The sequence below is a fragment of the Bos indicus x Bos taurus genome, chromosome 26, assembly GCF_003369695.1.
Source record: "Bos indicus x Bos taurus breed Angus x Brahman F1 hybrid chromosome 26, Bos_hybrid_MaternalHap_v2.0, whole genome shotgun sequence".
Lineage (NCBI taxonomy): Eukaryota > Metazoa > Chordata > Mammalia > Artiodactyla > Bovidae > Bos > Bos indicus x Bos taurus.
This window is the reverse complement of record NC_040101.1, coordinates 29121786-29141885: the sequence shown is the minus strand read 5'-3', so window position 1 is coordinate 29141885 and position 20100 is coordinate 29121786. Positions and strand designations below refer to the sequence as shown.

Here is a 20100-nt window from a genome sequence, read left to right as displayed (position 1 = left end):
CTGACAGAACAGGTGATGTTCATGGGCCCTAAAGGGTAGATAGGTGTTTGCTAAGTGGAGAAGAGGGGATAGTTATTCCACCAAGAGTAACTCACACGTGAAGACACAGAGGTGTTAAAGTGTGTGGATGATTCCTAGGGGCATAACAAAACATTTAGTGAGGTTCAAGCCTTTACCCAGTCAGTCCTAATATCTACCTACACTCTGTCAGGTCCTGGGTGCTAGGATGCAAGAGTGAATAAAAGGTCCCTTTTCTCGAGGAGTGTTAAGGGGAAATGGTAGAACATGAAAAGAAATTGCAGAGAAGTTGGAGTTGTGATAGATCTCCTTTGCCAAACTAAAGATTTTGAACATTATCTCATAGGACGGTGAGATTTGTTTTTATTGCAAGAAGTACATAACATATAGTCACCATTTTAGCCTTTTTTAAGTGTAGTTTTGTGGCATTAAGTATATTCACATGGTTGTGCCCCCATTGCCACTATCCATCTCCAGAAGGTTCATTTTCAGCTGCAACTCCATACCCATTAGCTACTAACTCCTCAGCTGAAACTCTGTATCCATTAAACACTACTCCTCAGTCTCCTTATCTTCGGCCCTTGGCAATCGCCATTCTACTTTCTATCTTCATGAGTTTGGTTACAGCATGGACCTCATATAAGTGGAGTATATGATACCGTTGTTTTGTGACTGGCTTATTTCACTTAGCATAATGTCTTCAAAATTCATCCATGTTGTTGCATGTGGAAATGAGGAAATGTCATTTGTTGCATGAGGAAATTTTGATTTCCTCCCTTTTTAAAGCTGAATAACATTCTTCCATTGTATGTATGAATATACCACATTTTGTTTATCCACTGGTGTGTCAGTGGACACTTGAGTTGCTTCCACTTCTTAAAAAATTAATTTTATGAATTTTTATTAGAGTATAGTTGCTTAACAATGTTGTATTTGTATCTGCTGTACAGCAAAATGAAATCAGCTATTCATGTACTCCCTCGCTTTTGGATTTCCTTCCCATTTAGGTCACCACAGAGCATTCTGTAGAGTTCCCTATGCTATACAGTAGGTTTTCATTAGTTATCTATTTTTGCATAGTATTATATACATGTCAATTCTAACCTCCCAATTCCTCCCCAGTCCCCCCTTGATATCCGTACATTTGTTCCCTACGTCTGTGTCTCTACTTCTGCTTTGCAAAAGCATGTGTGTATGCTTAGTGGCTCAGTTGTGTCCAACTCTTTGCAACCCCATGGACTATAGCCCACCAAGCTCCTCTGTCCATGGAATTTTTCAGGCCAGAATGCTGGAGTGGGTTGCCATTTTCTCCTCCCAGGGATCTTCCAAACCCAAGGATTGAACTGGTGTCTTCTATGTTAGCAGGTGGATTCTTTACCACTGATTCGCATGGGAAGCCCTGCTTTGCAAATAAGATCATCTATACCATTTTTCGATATTCCACATATATGCATTAATATACATATTTTTTTCTTTCTAACTTCACTCTGTATGACAGTCTCTAGCTCCATCCATGTCTCTGTAAATGACCCAGTTGTGTTCCTTTTTGTGGTTAATATTCCAATGTATATATGTTCCATATCTGTTTTAAAAAAAAAATTTTTTTTTGAAACTATTTATTTTGGACTGTGCTGGGTCTTTGCTGCCGCGCGTGAGATTTCTCTGTTGATAGTTAGACGGTCGTGGGCAACTCTCTAGTTGCGGTGCACAGGCTTCTCGTGCCTAGATTCTGTTGTGGAGCACAGGCTCTAGCGCCCTCAGGCTTCATTAGTTGCAGCACACGAGCTTAGTCGCTTTGCGACAGTGTGGAATCTTCCCAGATCAGGGATCGAACTCGTGTCCCCTGCATTGGCAGGCAGATTCTTAATCACTGGACCACCAATGACGCCCCTGTGCCGTATCTTTATCCACTCCTCTGTTGATGGACATTTAGGTTGCTTCCATGTACTGGCTATTGTAAACAGTGCTGCAATGAACACTGGAGTACATGTGTCTTTTTGAATTACAGTTTTTTCCGGGTGTGTGCCTAGTAATGGGATTGCTGGGTCATATCGCAGCTCTGTTTTTAGTTTTTTAAGGAACCTCCATACCGTTCTCCTTAGTGACTGTATCAGTTTACATTCCCGCCAACAGTGCATGAAGTGAAAAGTGAAAGTGAAGTCGCTCAGTCGTGTGCGACTCTCTGTGACCCCGTGGACTGTAACCTACCAGGCTCCTCCGTCCATGGGATTCTCCAGGCAAGAATACTGGAGTGGGTTGCCATTTCCTTCTCCGGAGGATCTTCCTGACTCAGGAATTGAACTCGGGTCTCCCGGCTTGCAGGCAGTCACTTAATCCTCTGAGCCACCAACAGTGCATGAGGGTTTCCTTTTCTCTACACCCTCTCCAGCATTTATTGTTTGATGATGGCCATTATGACTGGTGTGAGGTGATATCTTATTGTAGCTTTGATTTGCATTTCTCTCATAGTTATGTTGAGTGTGTTTGTTGGCCATCTATGTGCCTTCTTTGGATAAATATCTATTCAGGGCTTCTGTCCATTTTTTGATTGGGTTGTTTTTTTTGCTATTGAGCTGCATGAGTTGCTTATATATTTTGGAGTTATTTTGTCAGTCACTTCATTTGCTAATGTTAATATTTTCGCCCATTCTGAGGGTTGTCTTTTCATCTTGTTTATGGTTTCCTTTTCTGTGCAAAAGCTTTTAATTTTAATTGGGTCTTTTTGTTTTTATTTATTTCGGTTTTTGTTTTTGTTCTTATTTTTGTTTTTATTCTTATTACTCAAGGAAGTGGGTTACTTCTGCTTTTTTTTTTAAACCGTAAATAACTACTGCCGTGAACACAGATGTGCAAGTATCTATTCTAGTCCCCGCCTTTCACTTCCTTTGGAAGTGTTCAAACAAATACTTCATCAACCAGGATTTTGGTAAGTTTTTTTGTTAGTGATATCACAAAACAACAGTGTTAGTTTTTTCTCTCCCTAATCAAAACCTAAAAAAGGAAACAAAAAACCCTAATGTGTGACTATGCCTTGTTAAACCACTCCTGGAGATCTGCCCTCCTGATGTGTATGTGAGTGGGCAGAGAATGTGGCTGTCTGCCCACCAACAATCACTTCTCTTGATAATGAGAACCCAGTACACTTTTTCATAAATCATTATTTTTTCTGTTGCAAATTGTTGATTTGTTCAATGATTGCTATTCCTGGTAATCCCATTATTTGCAGGAGGGGGACATCAGTATGTTAACAAGTTTTTTAGAAAAATTAAAACCAGAAAAAAGTAAAGAGTACATTGTATGTGAGGTCAGTGTTTTATGAGACTTGATATGATACATACAACACACAGACACATACATATAGATACACACAGATACACATATGATCGATTACATATATACTGGATTGTGATCTATATCTTATTTCTTACCCTAGGTCCCATTCAGAAAGTTTGACAATCATTGGTCTAGAGAAACTGACTCTTTGTGAGCTATGTGGTATCTTTCATAAATAATTTATTTTCATTGTGGAAATATGAAAAATAAACAAGTCATCCATAATCCTCCCATGTGGCGATAATAACAATTGACATTTTCATACAGAAACATCCATATTTTTTCCATGCATACAAGCTCACACACATACATTTTTTTCTTTCACCAAAATATCATAGTAATATACTTAAATTTTTTTATATTCACATACATGAGTACATTTAAAACTGACTGAGCTATGAGGGAAGCCCTAAATATGTATTAGAATGAAGTATAGATGAATATTATGATCTTGGGTAAGGGAGGATATTCTAAGCACAACTTCTGGATAATAACCACAAAGGAAAAAATAATTGACTATATAAAAAGTAAACATTTGTTTGAGAAAATCTACTTTAAACAAAAAGGCAATTAAAACAGACTATTTGCAACATGTGTGGCATGTGCTTACTATATACAAAGCTCAATCAGATTAGTAAGAAAAAGATGAATACTGAAATAAAATAGGCTAAGGCCTAAACATGTAATTCACTAGAAATATGAGCAATAAACCCTTAGAATACTGTTCATCCTTATAACCTTAAAGCCATACAGATACCCTAGTATGGTTATTAGAGCCTCAACTTTGGCCTCAAGTGAGTTTAAGCCCAGGCTATCATTTCCTAGCTTTTATGACCTTGAACCAGTTACATGATCTTTAAGCCTCAATTTTCTTTATTTGTGAAAGACAAGTACTGGAGGCACAGAGGATTATTGTGAGAATTAAATGCAATCAAGTATGTAAAGCGCCTGGCCCATAGTAAGCACTGTGTCCTGCTGCACTGACGACCAGACTCCAGGGAAGAAGAGGGTCAGGCCCGACACCCTCAGCTACTCACAGGCAGCCCCTTGTACCCGCCTCCTGACAGGACAGCCTCTGCCAGCTCTGTGAGCCAAACAAATGATTAAGGGTGGTGTAACCTAGGGGCCTATGGAGAGGCCCTGCAAATTTGGGGGTGAGTGTCCCCAGAGTACAAATTCGGAATGACGCGAAGAACAAGGTCTCGGGGAGTGAGTGGACAGCAAAAGGCTTGGTAGATTGGATGCAGTTGCAAGTGTTGGCTAGTGGCTCCTTCAGCTGATTAAGGGCCTTGGGATGTTCTTTCATTCTTTCAATCAATACTTAGCTGAGCTCTTAAAATATGCCAAGTACTATGCTTAGTGTTTGGGAAACCATAGATAGAGGGGATAAAATCCTTCTTATCTTAGTAAAGAGACAGGCACTCATCATCCAGAATTCACACAAATGTAAAACCATAACCAAGGAAAATACCATAGGGAGAATACGTGGGCACTCATGTCAGGTGCTGTGTGATAGGAATGGCATAGAGATGTGCAGAAGAAGGCAGAGTGAGGGGCACAGCTGGAGGGAGTTGCTGGTTGGGAAACCCAGTTCAGTAATCTGAGCACATAGGCTTGGTTTTAGGAACTGGGGAGAGAAAGGTAAATATGATATCATTCTTGAAACAGATACTTTTAAAAGTATCATACTATGAGATAAACGCTCCACTGTGGACATGAATAAAGCACCAGGAAGGCATAAAGAAATAAGTGATGAATTTTGCCGAAGTGGCTAGGAATGATAGTTTTAGGAAGACTTCCCAGTAGAAGTGACATTTCAGTTGGATTTTGAAGGGCAAGGAGGAGTTCAACAGTTGGGAAGAGTGGCTCAGACAGTAAAGAATCTGCCTGCAACGCTGGAGACCCAGGTTCAATCCCTGGGTCAGGACGGTCCCCTGGAGAAGGGAATGTCTACCCACTCCAGTATTCTTGCCTGGAGAATTCAAGTCCATGGGATCACAAAGAATCAGACATGACTAAGCAACTAACACTTTTTTAGAGCTATTGCTCGTAGAATAATCAGCAGAACAAAGACATGTTCAGGGAAAGCAAATGAGTCCCAGGACTTGTCTTAAAGTAATGGTGGGTGATGGTTGTCAAGGAGTTCGTGGGAGGCTCTGGGAAGATTTTTAATATGCCCATGGCTGTTAGTGTTTCCCAGGCAGATCTCTGGATCTGAAGGCCCACGGCAAGGGGAGGCCAGGGGTAAGACCCTCTTTTGCTTTGTGCCCAGGGAGAAGAAAGGTGCACTATTTGTTTCCCAATGGGAAGGAAATGGCCGAAGAGTATGATGAGAAGACAAACGAACTACTTGGTAAGTGACAGGGGCCCCCGGTGGGCCCTTAGGAACACTTGGGGTGACCTGAGCACAGGTAAACAGGCCTAGCTGAGGCTTCAAGGAGAAGCTCAGCAGTACATGTGGGAGCTCGGCGAGACTGAGGCCCTTGAGGCAGAATTGTTCCTGAGAATAACCCGAGGTCAGGGCCGGACACCAGAGATGCAATGGGTGTCCACTTGGCCAGTGAACCTCACTCCACCCCCAGGCAAATGAGAGAGTTAACTCTTCTAAGGTGTGATTGGGGGTGTAGAGAAACCACTGGGAAAATCTTCACAGAGAAGGTAGAATTGAAAGTAAGCCTTGTGGGCTAAGTCATGGTGAAGGCAGCTTTCCCTGCACTTTTTTGGCTTAATTTTTGTTTTGTTTTCTGAAACCACATCAGGAACAAGCAAGAATCAGAGGCAGCAGCTTCTGACCTTGCCTCAGAGGCAGCTCTGTTAAATATACCCCTTGTCTTGGAGAACGTCTGAATCAAAGGGAGGAGGAAGGAGAAATGGTGATTTTGCGGCATCATCACTTTCATTCCTGCAGCCCTTTTCCCTTTTTGTCTAAGAATAAGCTCATGAATAGAGGCTCCAGCTCAGATTTCTGGAAATTATTTGATTTGCTCATTCTCTGTTCTCAGGTATGCATATCAGCATGAACTGACTTCCCGAAGCTAGGTGGCTGGTTCTTTGACCCAGGGCCTGAGGCTGTCAGCAGTGGGAGTTGGTCTCTTTTTATTAAGTTTCACCTGAAATGCTAAGACCAATGATGGAATCATGGGCTGGGTTATTTTCTTGTCATTATTCTTGACTTTAATTTCTTCCTGGGCCTGATGGACAGGTAGTACTGTTGAGGGAATTTCTTTTTCCCTTTTTCTGACAGCTCGTAAATGTCTAGAACTGACAACATGGATCACATGGGTTTGCATTCTCTTCATCTCCAGTCTTAAAACGTGTGTCCTGCGCATGCTCAGCCGCAAAGTGAAGTGTTGATCCTTCCTTATTATGAGCTGCTTGGGTTCCAGTCCCAATTGGTTTAATATGGTGCTATTAAAAAATCTTGATGTGTTTAGCATATGACACTGATTTGGTGGAAACCAATACAGTAGTAATATCCTCACAATGCATGGTAATTTATAGCACTCCCAGGGGGTGACAGCCTTGGAATGCCTAATGGGGTGAGCTAATGAAAGCAGAGGTCACGTGGGCTGACCAGCACCATCACCAGGCCAAGGACTCGCCACAGCTCCTCTCGCTGAGCCCCCAGTGGCACTCTCTTCTTCTCACAGAGCGAATAATACAGCTATTGCTGCTGTGGCTATAAAAACAAACAAACCCCAAGGCCTCTTAGTTGTGCTTGGACACAAACTTGAAATGAAGAACAAGCCCAGGTTACTTCATTGGTAACATCCCACGTGAACCTGTCACTTTCCCTCGTGGCAGGTCAAGACTAGACAGGGGCCTCCCGACTCCTTTTTCTTAAAAGCAGAAATGGAGGTTCATAGGAGAATGTTGTTTGAAAAAGTCTACCTAAGGATAGTAATACTGTACCTTTTATTGGGCGCCATGCCAAGTGCTTTACACCAACCAGCCCCGTCACAGCTCAGCGTGGTAGGTAGGTGCTGCTGCATTAATTTTACAGTCAGGAAAACTGCAAGTTTCAAGAGCTTAAGCACCTTGCTCAGAAGCACATAGCTGGTTAGTTACAGGGCTTGGGTTTAAGCCTAGGTCTGTGTGATGAAGAGCCCGTGCTTTTAATCCACAACAACATACTGTTGGGAGTTGAGAATATTTAATCCTGTTTTGTTTTTTTAACTAAATTTTGTTCTCCTCAGAATGGCCCAAGTAGAGACTGGTGGGAGCAGGACAGAGAGGAACACTCCACTCAAACCACTGGGCCCTTTGAACAGCTGACCCTTTTCTTATTCATCTCCAACCACCCCACCCCATGCCTGCCAGCTTGCAAAATACTGTTTGTTTTTAATTTTTAAGTATAAATAATCCCAGGGCCTGAACTGACTTTCACTTGTGCATTCGTTGAAGCAAAATATGGACAGGGTTTTTGTGGTGTAAATGGGAATGGTTTCCATTTTTTATTTTTTTCCAGCTAATTATACAAATTGGATAATTGGTCAAACTGGTTTTCTGTCTGAAAAACCCAGAAAGTAATTTATAGAGAGAATTACCAATAGTGCATCTGTCTGGGTCAGAGCCCTTCCAGTCGGTGTTAATAACCATAGTAGTGTCATATTTTTTTTCCTGCCCGCTCAATGCTATTCATCCCCACCCCCCACAATGAATGCTGTATGTGTATTCATAGAGAAAAAAAAACTGAAGGGCCCCATAACAATGATCGGAACATCAAACCAGCCCTAGAAGAACACAGCATGTCCAGGGGGGCCGAGGCTGAAGGGCAGGCCATCCCCCAGCGATTACATTCGGATTACCGGCTTAATCTGCTGTGGTATTTGACCGCCAGCCTAACCACCCCAGGCTGCATTTGGAGGATATTGAGCACTTTCATCCCCAAGCACTTCACCGGCTTTATAAATGACCCACTCGATTCCCTTCAGCCTCCTCAGGGATGGGACGTGGCAGCTGTTTAATAGCCACATAGCAATGTTGCAGTGTTTTAGGGCAGAAAAGAAGAATCCTGCATCCAGTTTAAGCTGCAGGGAGTATTTAGGAAAGGGGAATGTAATTACCCACACTGGAAGTGGGCCAGGGCTGGGAGCTCTGGGGAAGGAGGCCTTTAGAACCTCTACTTTCCAGCCCACCTGAAAGATGGGGCCTCCTTTCAGCAGTCAGGGACATCAGCCTGCTTCCTGCTGACTTAGGAAAAAGGCCCCAGGCGCTGCCTCCTTCATATATTCCCCATCAGACCCTTTACAGGGTCATTGAAAGTCTCCTTTCCAAGGACTGGCCCTGGCTCAGCCAGGAAGATATGACAGCGTCCCGGGGAGCTGCCTTGCACACACCAGTTTGGGTTTAACATATAATCAAATCAGAGTGACAGCAGGTGGAAACAGTCTTCTGTTGCCGCAGGAGCTGTCCTTGAGTTCAGGAACAAAGACAGGACAAGAAAGACAAGACGAAGCGTGTATTTGCATGTGTGCATCCATGCCCACATCCATGGGAGAAATAATAAGGACTTCACCAAAATCATTTATTGGCTCTTATCTCACAGGGGAATGAATACAGAGACCTTCTTCACATTCTAACAAAGAATTTAACCCCAAGGTGTTAAAAATGGTGAAACAGCCAAGGGTCCAAGTTTCTGTGACCTGAGTGGCTTTTAAAGGCCAGCAGTAAGGAAACCAGTAGCTAACTTTCCATCTCCTTAGGGTCCTTTTGGGGAACATTTCTGTTCCAAACCCAATTATTCCATAGATAAGAGTAGAAAAGAGTAGATCAGAATTGGCTTTCCTGGCCACACTGGCACTGTGCTTCAGGACACATGATTTAACAAGGCCCGTGATCACCGGACACCTCACTTGTCCAGCCTCAAATAATTAAGTGTTTTTCAGAAATTAAATTTTCAAATAATTGAAGCTTTTCTTTTAAATGCTAAAATCTTAAAAAGAAATAGAGCTTTAAAAAAAAAAAACTAAAAATATTATATATGCTATTGAATATTTTTGAGGAGGACATTGCAACCCACTCCAGTATTCTTACCTGTAGAATCCCCATGGATGGAGGAGCCTGGCTGGCTACAGGGTCGCAAAGAGTTGGACACGACTGAAGAGACTTAGCACAGATAAATATTTATAGAATACAAGTTAGCCATTTACTAGTGATTCAGATTCTGGTCTTGGAGTTAGGAGACGTGAATTTTACCTGTGGATTTTGCAAGTGAGTGTCTCTTTCTGAGCCTTGGTAATTCTTTATACTCTTCCTTGGAGAGAGGTAGCAGGGGTTGAAGGAGAGCAGGCAGGGAAGAATGCTATTTCTCATTTGAAAGATACAAGCATTGGACTGGACGCTTTCTAAAAGAACCTCCACCTTTAAGCTCTGTTTTGACTGTTCTCACCTCGGGATCCCATCAGGGTCTAAGGATGCTTGTTTGCCCTCACACCAAATGGTCCCACACGCTTTTTAGTTCTGACCCTGCACTCAGTGTGAGCTACCCCATCGTGCTGTTGTCAGTATGCCTGGGAAAAAATAATGTCCTGCCTTATTCTACACATCGCATTTTACACGTGTCTGAGTAAGAAGCTGGGAGTGATCTTTTCTACAGTAGAGTGAGATACACCGGTCTGTCACAGTAAGTCACAGCTTAGAGGCGTTTGTCGTTTCTGAATTTGTAGCTGTGAAGGCTGCAACCCAGAAGACTGGCTTCCTAGTTAAGCAAGGTATTACGAGAATAGATTTGGATGTACTTCTAGTCACAGTCCAGTCACTTAAGAGAGAAGTATTTGTGAGAAAAAAAAAAAGTTGCCTATAAAGCATATTTCCAAGTTTTACTCTTCCTTATTAATTTTCATTATAAACTTGGAAATGTGTTTCTAGGGAGAGTTTCTGGCCCTGAGACGTAATAAAATCACATTGCAGAATTCAACAGACCTTATAAAAGCACATATTCAAGGGAAAATCCTCATTTTACAGCATACTTTTGTGTTCAGCTTGTGTGCCTTACTTAGAGCAGGGAGGGTGTTTGGGGTTTGGCGCAGCTACTCAGAAGAAACCCATCCTGAGAATCACACTCACCCCCCGGCCCAGAAAAGGAGCAACCACCACAGGACACCGGGTGCTTTCTGAGTTGTTTAGCTCCTCACGGCCACTCCAGGAAGGCTGCTGGCCTGGAGCAGCGCCTGAGCCGCCACCTGGGAGACCCCCATTGCCTCAGGGAGGGAAGGAGCCGAGCGCTCGCGCTTGGGAAAGCCCCTTGTGGCCACGGGCTGCTGACAGCAGTCGGCCGTGACAGGGCTGGGTGGGGTCCCTGAGCATCCCAGTGGGGCTCTCAGTGTCTACTGCACTAGACTTTTCACTTAAAATTTCCATAAAAGTGTGGGCCTTACCGGAAAAAAAAATTCTTATGCAAACATCTGGGCTGTAAAATAGAAATGATTATTTGCATTATAAAAGGATGATTCCACTCTATAAGAAATTTATGTTAGATCTTTTATAAATAATACACTTAAAATATGGTGTGTGCCTCACGTTTCCTGTAAATACAACTGTGGGGGTGTTATTTTAAGCCAGGTACACCTGAAATGAGTAAACTTCTCAATTTGGACTTCTGAGTCATGAGACAAATCTGCTTATCAGCTTTCACACTCGTAACTCATTCTTCCTTTGCCTATTTTTAGAAGGAAGAATGCACATCAACTCAGGCTTCTTGGGATCCATATTTTCCCTGTTACTAGTAGCCACCCTTTTCCCAACCTTCACATCATCCCTGTGCTTGAAGTCATACCTGGGGGTTTCTGACTTCACTTGGCGCCTTTCATAGCTTTAATTCTTTTTGTCTGGGCTCCCTGATCTGTTCTTTACAAACTGTCTAATATTGAAAATGCTCTCCTGAGATTTCAGGGGTTGTGAGGTCCCTGCTCAGATGGATAAAGTTAGTCCATGAAGGCCTGTCGCTCCCACTTTTATCCTGTTCCTGTACCTAAAGTGATGTCAACGATTCAGCAGAAGAGAGCAGAACACCTTTCCTCCCCGTAATCCCACTGCTTCCTTCTCTCCTCAGTGAGGAAGTGGCGTGTGAAGAGTGCCCTGGGAGCCTTGGGCCAGTGGCAGATTGAGGTGGGAGAGCCAGCACTCCCAGGAGCAGGGAGCCTGGGGCCTGAACTCATCACGGAAAGCAATGCCAATGTATGTCTCTGTCAGGTGTCTTGGGGAGGCTGGGGGAGTGGGCTGCTAGCCCTCAAGGGCAGCCACCATGTCTTGTTCACCTCCTCATCTCCAGTGTGCCCACCTGGACGCAGTTCCCTTGAATGGATACCCAAAGGGTTCTGGCTTAGTCATCCCAGAGCAGGGGCTCCAGGCTTCGTAGGTCACAGCAGTGGAAGCATCAGAGGAGAGCTAAGGAGCTCCCATTTTGTCCCCGGGTAGAGCTTTGTGGAGGGGAGCCATCCCTTCCTACCCCTCTCCAAGAATAGTCCTTGAATTGGATTTGCCTTCTGCAGCCCATATTCGTGCGCAAAGACACCAAGATGAGTTTCCAGTGGCGAATTCGAAACCTCCCGTACCCTAAGGATGTTTACAATGTCTTTGTGGACCAGAAGGAGCGCTGTGTTGTCGTCAGAACAACCAACAAAAAGTAAGTGGCATGGTAGGCACCTGCCTACTTGTGTATGAGCAAGGTGGGGGTGGGGTTTGACCTAGGGTTAGGACTCAGACAGTTCCCCACCCCAGAGGGTAGAGCAGCCTCCTCTTCCAGTGCTGAGAGGGGCAGAAGGGCTTTACTACAGCCCTAGAGCATTGGAGAAGGAAATGGCAACCCACTCCAGTGTTCTTGCCTGGAGAATCCCAGGGACAGAGGAGCCTGTTGGGCTGCCTTCTATGGGGTCACACAGAGTCGGACATGACTGATGCGACTTAGCAGCAGCAGCAGCAGAGTAGGTACTAAAAGCGAAGGGCTTTCTCTCTTCGGCCCTTGAATACTGTAATCAGAACCAGCTTGAATATTGTACTCAGCTCCATCAGGGCAGGGAAATTTGAACAATGAGTGTCTGGTCCAGTACTTGGCATATGCTGGAGCTCAGTAAACATTTGTTGGATGAATGAGGGGATGAGGAAATCACCCAGCCACTGACTTGCGATCTTAGGTGGTTCTGCTGTAAGGTTACTATGCCTTGACCTCTGGCTGGCTCCAGTCCATGATGAGCTTGGAGCTGGCAGGGAGCCAGAGCCTGGAAGGCACACCTGTCTGAGGTGGCAGTTACAGAGGTGTCTGGGAGCAGCAAACTTGATCCAACCCCCTGGGGGTAGGGGTGTCCCTAGAGGGACAGGGGGTGAGTGCTTCTTGGAAGTCTCTTGCATGATGTTTCAAAGAGTGTGCTCACATCCCTTTTCCTCCTCTTCTCATGGCCTGCTCAGTTCAGTTTTCAGTCAGTCAGTTGGGTTGAGGGGACAGAAGGTGACCGAGGTGGAGATCTGATCCTGGCGGGACTGCTTCTTGGCTGATTATCTTGGAAATGCACTGATTTCGTTTGGGTTTCTGGAACTCTGACTGACCACAGAAGAGAAGAGCCCCGTAATGACTTGGTTGTGAACTGAATCAGAGGGATTGCAGTGTAGGACCAACTCCCATGAAATAGATTTAGGGCATTGAGATGGGAGGTTTTATGAGTTACTAGTCCACAGACGGTGAAGCTACCCAGCATGTCTCATGGGGTGCTCAGCTTAGGCCAGAGATGCCCCCTCCAGTTTACCTAGAGTAAGGAGGACCCAGTATTGGTCCATCTTCTCAGGCGGTGTGGTGCCAGCCTCCCACCATCTCTCTCAGGTCCATGATGCCACAGGGAAGCAGTGTGGCTCCCAGGCTCCCCTGGTGCAACCCTGGGTTCACCCTCCTCTCTGACCCCCACACCCTGTCACTTTGGCAGGGTTAAGGGGTGGGGAAGGGGTGGAGATGAATGAATTAATTTCAGGATTATTGCTGTACATGCAGCCAGCAGCCCCTAAAGTGAGACTTGTCTATAAATATAAAGTCATAATAATAAGGGTTTGCGTTTGTAAAGCACTTTATAGCCCTCAGATAAAAGGCAGTTTATTCCCGTTATTGTTCTCATCATTAACAGGAGTCAGTGCCTAAAGTAGAATTTAGCAATTTCAGACAACAGAGAAATTGCCTTTAGGAAAACAAACTCCATGCTTCAGCAAGCATTCCCTGGCGTCAGAGGCCCTGGGCCCAAACTAGGAACAAAAGTGCTTCTGATAGCGCTTGAATCTGCAGCCCAGCAGTTTGTGGAGCTGGCTGCTGCCTCCCTTTTGTCCCCCAGAGGTCACTGTCGAATATAGATATCAAGCAAAAATGTGATTACCAAGGAGCGAGAGAAGAGAGGCTAGCTAGCTCACCAGAAAATTCATCTGCAGGCCGGTCCTCTGGGTCCCATCTCCTGCGCATATCCAACCATAGGTGGCACTGTTGGCCAGGCGCTCCACTCCAGCGCCCCGGGCAAGGGGAGATGCTGCTGAACTGCCCGGTGAGGCCAGGTGGGATGGAGTCGTGCCTCCAGAGGGAGCAGGACCAGGATCGGATTCCCACCGAGGGGAGAGTATGTGAGTGCTCACTTCAGGGCCTGCACTGAGATCTCAGGGTCAGTGCGGCCCAGCCTGGCGCAGCACAGCCTCGGGACCCTCTGCTGGGAGGAAGGCGGGAGAGGCTGCTAAGCCCTTAACCGGCTCCTCCTGAGCCTAGTGGCATGTTCATTTTCTACTTGGAGTAGTAACACGTCCTGTACCTTTACTTCCTCTAACTATACACAACTCAGTGGCTATTCCTTTGAGCAGAGTTTAACTTTTTCAAGGTACTGTAAAACTATTTTCTGATCATCATACCACCCAGTGGTGGACAGGGTATGTATAATTCTCGTGCTGTATATGAACGATTCCGTGAGAGCATCTATAAAGTCAGCGTGATGCACTTGACTTACTGGAGGGGATAGTGACGGTTTTCATGCCCAGGCCTCTGCAGTTTCCACCACACTGTGGCTTTTCTGATTTGATGTCCTTCACCTGAAGGTTCCATGTCTGCCCTGATTCTAATATTCTGGAATATGGTCATCAATAAAAGCCAGAGTCCCTGAAAAACTGGGTTTGCCACTTTTCTTGATAGAATTGATTCCAGTGAATTATGTCCTTGGCCTCAGGTAATAGCAAGAGATGAACCAGGGAAGGAAGAAGCTGCTTTTCTGGGATCTGATTGTGGCGTCATCTGTTCCCATCATCTGTTAGGAATGCTTGTGCAGAGAGAAGGTTCTGAGCCTCAGCCTTAGAAGCTGGCAGCTCTGAGTGGAAGGAGCTGGGCGTGGAGTAGGAGGATGTCAGCTTGAATCTGGCCTCTGCTACATATTAATCATGGCATTTTTGGGCAAGGTTTCCTCATCTATCACAGGAGAATACTCCTGCGTACATCATAGATTGTTTGGGGAATTAGAAAATTGTATATTGTACTCAGCCCTGTGGCCGGCCTGAGGAAATTAGAGCCTAAAGAGAGTTTGGCTGATTTGACATTGGTAATACTAACTCTGTGGGAGTGTTAATAGGCATCTCTAGAAAAAAGGATTCTGTGGTCAAATAAGGTTAGGAAACTGAATTAAATGGGTTTCTCTTTGGTAGGACTTCTGAGAGCCTGAAATATGTGAATGTGCATTATAGGCAGAGGTGACCAGTTTGTCTGGAGTGTTGATGTTTAAGCAAGAAGGAAGATGGGCCTACTGATCGTCTAAGGGACAGACTGACTACAGGCTTCCCTCGACCACTCTGGCCAAGCCTGTGTGCAGAGCACCCACGGGAGGTCTGTGGGCCCAGCCCATGTGACTCCACAGCCGTCCTGCTTCTACTATCAGCTTCCTTCAGAGCCGCTCTTTCTAGGCCTGCTCTCTTGTGCCCTTTCTCAGTTCAATGCGAAGGGAGAACAAGCTGGGAAAGGACTGGGAATGGGGAAGGGAATATAGCAGAGAAAGAGAGTGATGCAGTGCTGTAGGTCATCTCTGAAAGAGTGAAGGAGCTGTCTTTTTGCACAGCTTGGAGACAGGTACCAGGTTAGCCTGTTCTGTTCCCAGTGACTTAAAAGTTCATCTGGGGCAGCTATTTTATTTGAGAAAGGAATCTGGAGGAAGAAACAGATCCTGGAGTTAAGTGGCCTGCCCAGAGTCACAGGGCAGGGCCAGGGGTCCTCCTGAGAGCCCTTACTTCCACACACATCTTTGCACGCTTTTACTTTCGGAAAGGAAGGCCACTCTGTGTTAGAGGGAGTGCTCAGGAGACCTGCATAGTGGTTGAATCCTGGGGGAGACCACCCCCCATCCCTGCCCCATCCTTGGAACCTAGATGGTCTGATCCTTTGAGGTGAGAATGGAGAACGATAGAGTCAGGAGATTGAGGGGATTATCACTGTAATAAGGGCATCTCCCTTTACCAGTTTTATGACGTGGACAAGATACCTGACTTGCCTGTGCCTCAGTCTCCTCTTCTATAAAAGAGGATGACAGAAGCAGCCAACCTGAGAGCGCTGTTTTCAGGAGTCAGTGTGTGAACAGTGCCCGGCACGGATTTAGAATTCATAAATGTCACCTCTCACTGTGTGGCTGAGACTGAGGATAGTGAAGGCAGGTGAGAATGGGGGTTGTTGCACATCAGCTAAAAGCCCAGGGACTACCCCACTATTTTAAAGGCCTAGCTTTCAGCAGAAACAAGATTTCAGGCAGCGATATGGCCTTGTTTCTTCTTCATCCTTAAAGCCCCAGGTCACAGCTCTGGACAGAGTTGATGCCTAAGAAATGTTTGCTGCCTGCCTAGGGCTGCCAGAGGCTGGGCGTTTGGACTTGCCTGGAAGCACAGTGGGTCCGTCTCTAGTCCAGGCGCTGGTGAGAAGGTGAACCATGGTATTCTCAGGGCAAATCCCAAGGCAGGGATAGAGATAAGGGGGTGTGAGCTGTTTCTTGAGGAGAGAAAGCAGATGCCTCATGCTCCCTTGAAGGCTGCCCATCAGGAGCCCCTGAAAAGATGGGTTTAACCTCAACCAATAAACTAAATCCATTAGAATAGACTCAAAACAGTGAGCCCCCAGACCTACTCTGCCACCACCTCCCTGCCATGTGAGAGGTGATGGGAGTACCACGGGGACGCTGAGGCAAGTCGTGCAACTCGAGTTCCCTTTGATCTTGTCATTGCTGTTGAGGCCAAGCCCTGGACTCTACCTCCCCTGCCTGGGGCATGTGCCTTGACAGCGTGGGACACAGGTGTGTCCCTGTCCCCCCTCCCCAGCACACAGCCAGGTAGGCATTGAGGACGTGCCACGTTCTGCACAGCGAGGCCTTACACAGGCCCACTGGGTTCAGTTGAGCCGTGTGTGCCAGGCTGCTGCTCTCCCGCTTCTGCTGCTTGTGTATATTTGCAGGGAAGATGTTAACACTTCCTAACAAGCCTTTGTGTTCATCTAATCTCCGCTGTTTAACCTTTGACTCCCTCCCTATTATCAGTGTCTGCCACCTTTGCTGGCCAGACCAAGGGCCCCAGGAAGAGCCCTCAGCCTGGGCTGGCTAGGAGGAGGATGAGGCCGACATTCCACCCCGGTCTGCAGGCAGATGGATCGCCTTTCCCTGGGGCAGAGCTTTGGAAAATAAAGCAAACTTGTGGTGCCATTAGGATCCCCCAACCCCCACTCCTTTTGAACTGTCAGCCTTTAAGTAAACATTCTTTTCCTGCCATGGGTCCCAGCACCTTGGCGGGGAGTGAGGAACCTGGGAGGAGAGGGGGCCCTGAGAGTCCTCACTGAACAAGGGATTTCAGCAGGGAGAACAGGGCAGAAATGCTGCCTTGATGTCAACTCTGAGTCCCCAGGGCATCAGGGCTTTTGAAGTGGACTGGGGGGAGCTGCCATAGGACCAGGCCCCTCTGAAGTATTAAAAGCCAGTCCTCTCCAGGCCCTCACTTGTGTGTGTTTGTGCCTGTCTGCAGTGTTCTCTGCGCAGGCCACAGCCTCGTGGCAGCACTGATGCCATGCCTGGGTGACAGGTCTGGCAGCCACCAGCCAGAGCCTAGGTGACACTTCCACCAAGGAAAATGCCAGACGGTCCTGTTGCCAGAGATGAGGAGGCCATTCTTAGTGCTCCAATGTAATAAGCTCCAGACCAGGATTGGGGAACTTTAATCTGACCCTACTAACTGGCTGTGAAACCAAGCAAGATAATTCACCTCTCTGAGCCCGAGTTTCCTCTTTGGTAAAGGAGGTCAAATTTCCTGCAAAATCCGGTTACAGACATTATGGGTTGGATGTTACTATCTGGGTGGTCGTTTTTGTTTAATTTTGGGTGCACTGCTCCGCATGTGGGATCTTAGTTCCTTGACCAGGGATCAAACCTGCACCCCCTGTATTGGAGGCACGAAGTCTTAACCACTAAACTGCCAGGTGAGTCCCAGGGTTCCCCCCGCCCACCGCCCCAACTAAAGGGATCGTTCATGGCAAATAAATGGGAAACAGTGGTTGACTTTATTTTGGGGGGCTCCGAAATCACTGCAGATGGTGACTGCAGCCATGAAATTAAAAGATGCTTATTTCTTAGAAGAAAGTTATGACCAACCTAGACAGCATATTAAAAAGCAGAGAGATTACTTTGTCAACAAAGGTCCATCTAGTCAAGGCTATGGTTTTTCCAGTGGTCATGTATGGATGTGAAAGTTGGACTGTGAAGAAAGCTGAGCGCCGAAGAATTGATGCTTTTGAACTGTGGTGTTGGAGAAGACTCTTGAGAGTCCCTTGGACTGCAAGGAGATCCAACCAGTCCATCCTAAAGGAGATCAGTACTGGGTGTTCATTGGAAGGACTGATGTTGAAGCTGAAACTCCAATACTTTGGCTACCTGATGTGAAGAGCTGACTCATTGGAAAAGACTCTGATGCTGGGAAAGATTGAGGGCAGGAGGAGAAGAGGACAAAAGAGGATGAGCTGACTGGATGGCATCACTGACTCAATGGACATGGGTTTGGGTGGACTGTGGGAGTTGGTGATGGACAGGGAGGCCTGGCGTGCTGTGGTTCATGGGGTTGCAAAGAGTCGGACACGACTGAGCGACTGTACTGAACTGAACTGAAAGGGATCATTAATCTCTGGACTGGCACCTGCAGATGAGGGGGACCATGTGTGATATGTGAAAATGGAGTAGGGTCTTATGGTCAGCAAAGTAGGCCAGAACCCCAGAGATCGGGCTTCTGTGATGAGTCACATGGCTTGTTCTCTTAGGGAGATTTCTCCTTGTGGATTAACTTCCCTCTCTTGCCTATAAGTGGAGTCAGGCTAACCCTAAAAGAGGGAGAGGTAGCAGAGGGCCTCAGTAAAGTGCCATGTAAGTGCCACTGTCAGTCCCCAGCTCTGGAAGACAGCCTTAGGTGTCCTTATTCTGTCCTTGTTTGCAGACATAGCTGTTTTCTTGGGGTGCTGAGGAGGTAGCGCTTGCCTGGCCCAGTTATGTTTCCCGGGAGGCTTCTTCCACATGTCTCTGGGATTGATGAACTTGAAATATGAGTCACTCTAACCCCTGGTCTAATCAAGGAATTATGACTGGCCAGAAGGCCTTTCATTCTTTTCTTTCCAGGGTCACTAAGCTCTAAAATACTGGCCTTCTAACTGGCTTCCCTTCTTCCTCTTTGGCTGGGGGGTGGGGAGGACTGTATAGAAGCTTGGCATTAAAGGGCCTGATGCCCATCTGTGGGGGTCCCCATGCTGGGTGTTCTCACGGCCTCTTGGTGTCCCCACAGGTACTACAAGAAGTTCTCCATTCCTGACCTAGAAAGATACCAGCTACCTCTGGATGAATCCTTGCTGAGCTTTGCTCACGCCAACTCCACTCTCATTATCTCTGTAAGATTCGTTCAGACTTCTTGGCCACTGTGTCAGGGAAAGGCTCCTTCTTTTGCCCACTTCCCAGTTACTCAGTTGCAGCCCCAACAACTCCTGGGGTATGCTTGCTAGGGAACAGGCCTCTCCAACAGAATGGGATGAGCAGGCGAGGGCTCAGGAGACTGATTTTAAAATCACAGCTAGAACTGGGTAGAGGGTGATGGGGAGGGGTGAGATCCACAGAACTGGAGCTCTAGAAGGTCCAAAAGCCTACCTGTACCCCCACGTGACCTTAAGCAAATCATTCAACCTTGTAGGCCTCAATTCCCTCGTCTTTGAATAAAGGGAGCAGGAGGAGGATCTCCCTGGTGGGCCAGTGGTTAAGACTTTGCCTTCCTATGCAGGGGGCATGGATTCAATCCCTGGTTGGGGAACTAAGATCCCACATGCCTTGTGGTTTGGCCGGAAATGGGGCAGGGGGCCCTGAGTGTGTTGGGTGGAGGCTGTGTGTTGAAAGGGGTGATATGATTGATTCATGTCTTCTCCTCGCTCCATCCTCAGTACCAGAAGCCAAAGGAGGTCCTGGTAGCTGAGTCAGAGCTGCAGAAGGAACTGAAGAAGGTAAAGACAGCCCACAGCAGTGACGGGGACTGCAAGACTCAGTAGCTGACGCCTGAGCCTGACTTCTGACACTGGGTGGGTGAGGCTTTTGCTGTAGGCCTGTGAGACTTTGGGCTTGGGCCTTTCTGGCACAGGGGCAGCCTCTCTCCTCCCAGGAGCTGTCTAAGCTTTGTAAGAACTGGGCCTCAGGGCGTTCCTAGCCCTAGGTCGTGGTCTTCCCTCCTGAGTAAAGCAATTCTGAGTCACTGTGTGTGCTA

General features: G+C 46.4%; 1 protein-coding gene across 1 annotated transcript in view; it reads left to right on the top strand.

The window, feature by feature from the left end:
* Positions 1–20100, top strand: part of DPCD (deleted in primary ciliary dyskinesia homolog (mouse)) — a 21351-nt gene extending 1251 nt beyond the window's left edge. The window contains exons 2-6 of the mRNA XM_027529064.1: positions 5624–5704; positions 11405–11529; positions 11844–11977; positions 19141–19243; positions 19784–20100. Coding sequence (XP_027384865.1) covers positions 5624–5704; positions 11405–11529; positions 11844–11977; positions 19141–19243; positions 19784–19888 — 548 coding nt within the window. The 3' untranslated portion in view covers positions 19889–20100. The remainder of the gene's footprint in view (positions 1–5623; positions 5705–11404; positions 11530–11843; positions 11978–19140; positions 19244–19783) is intronic.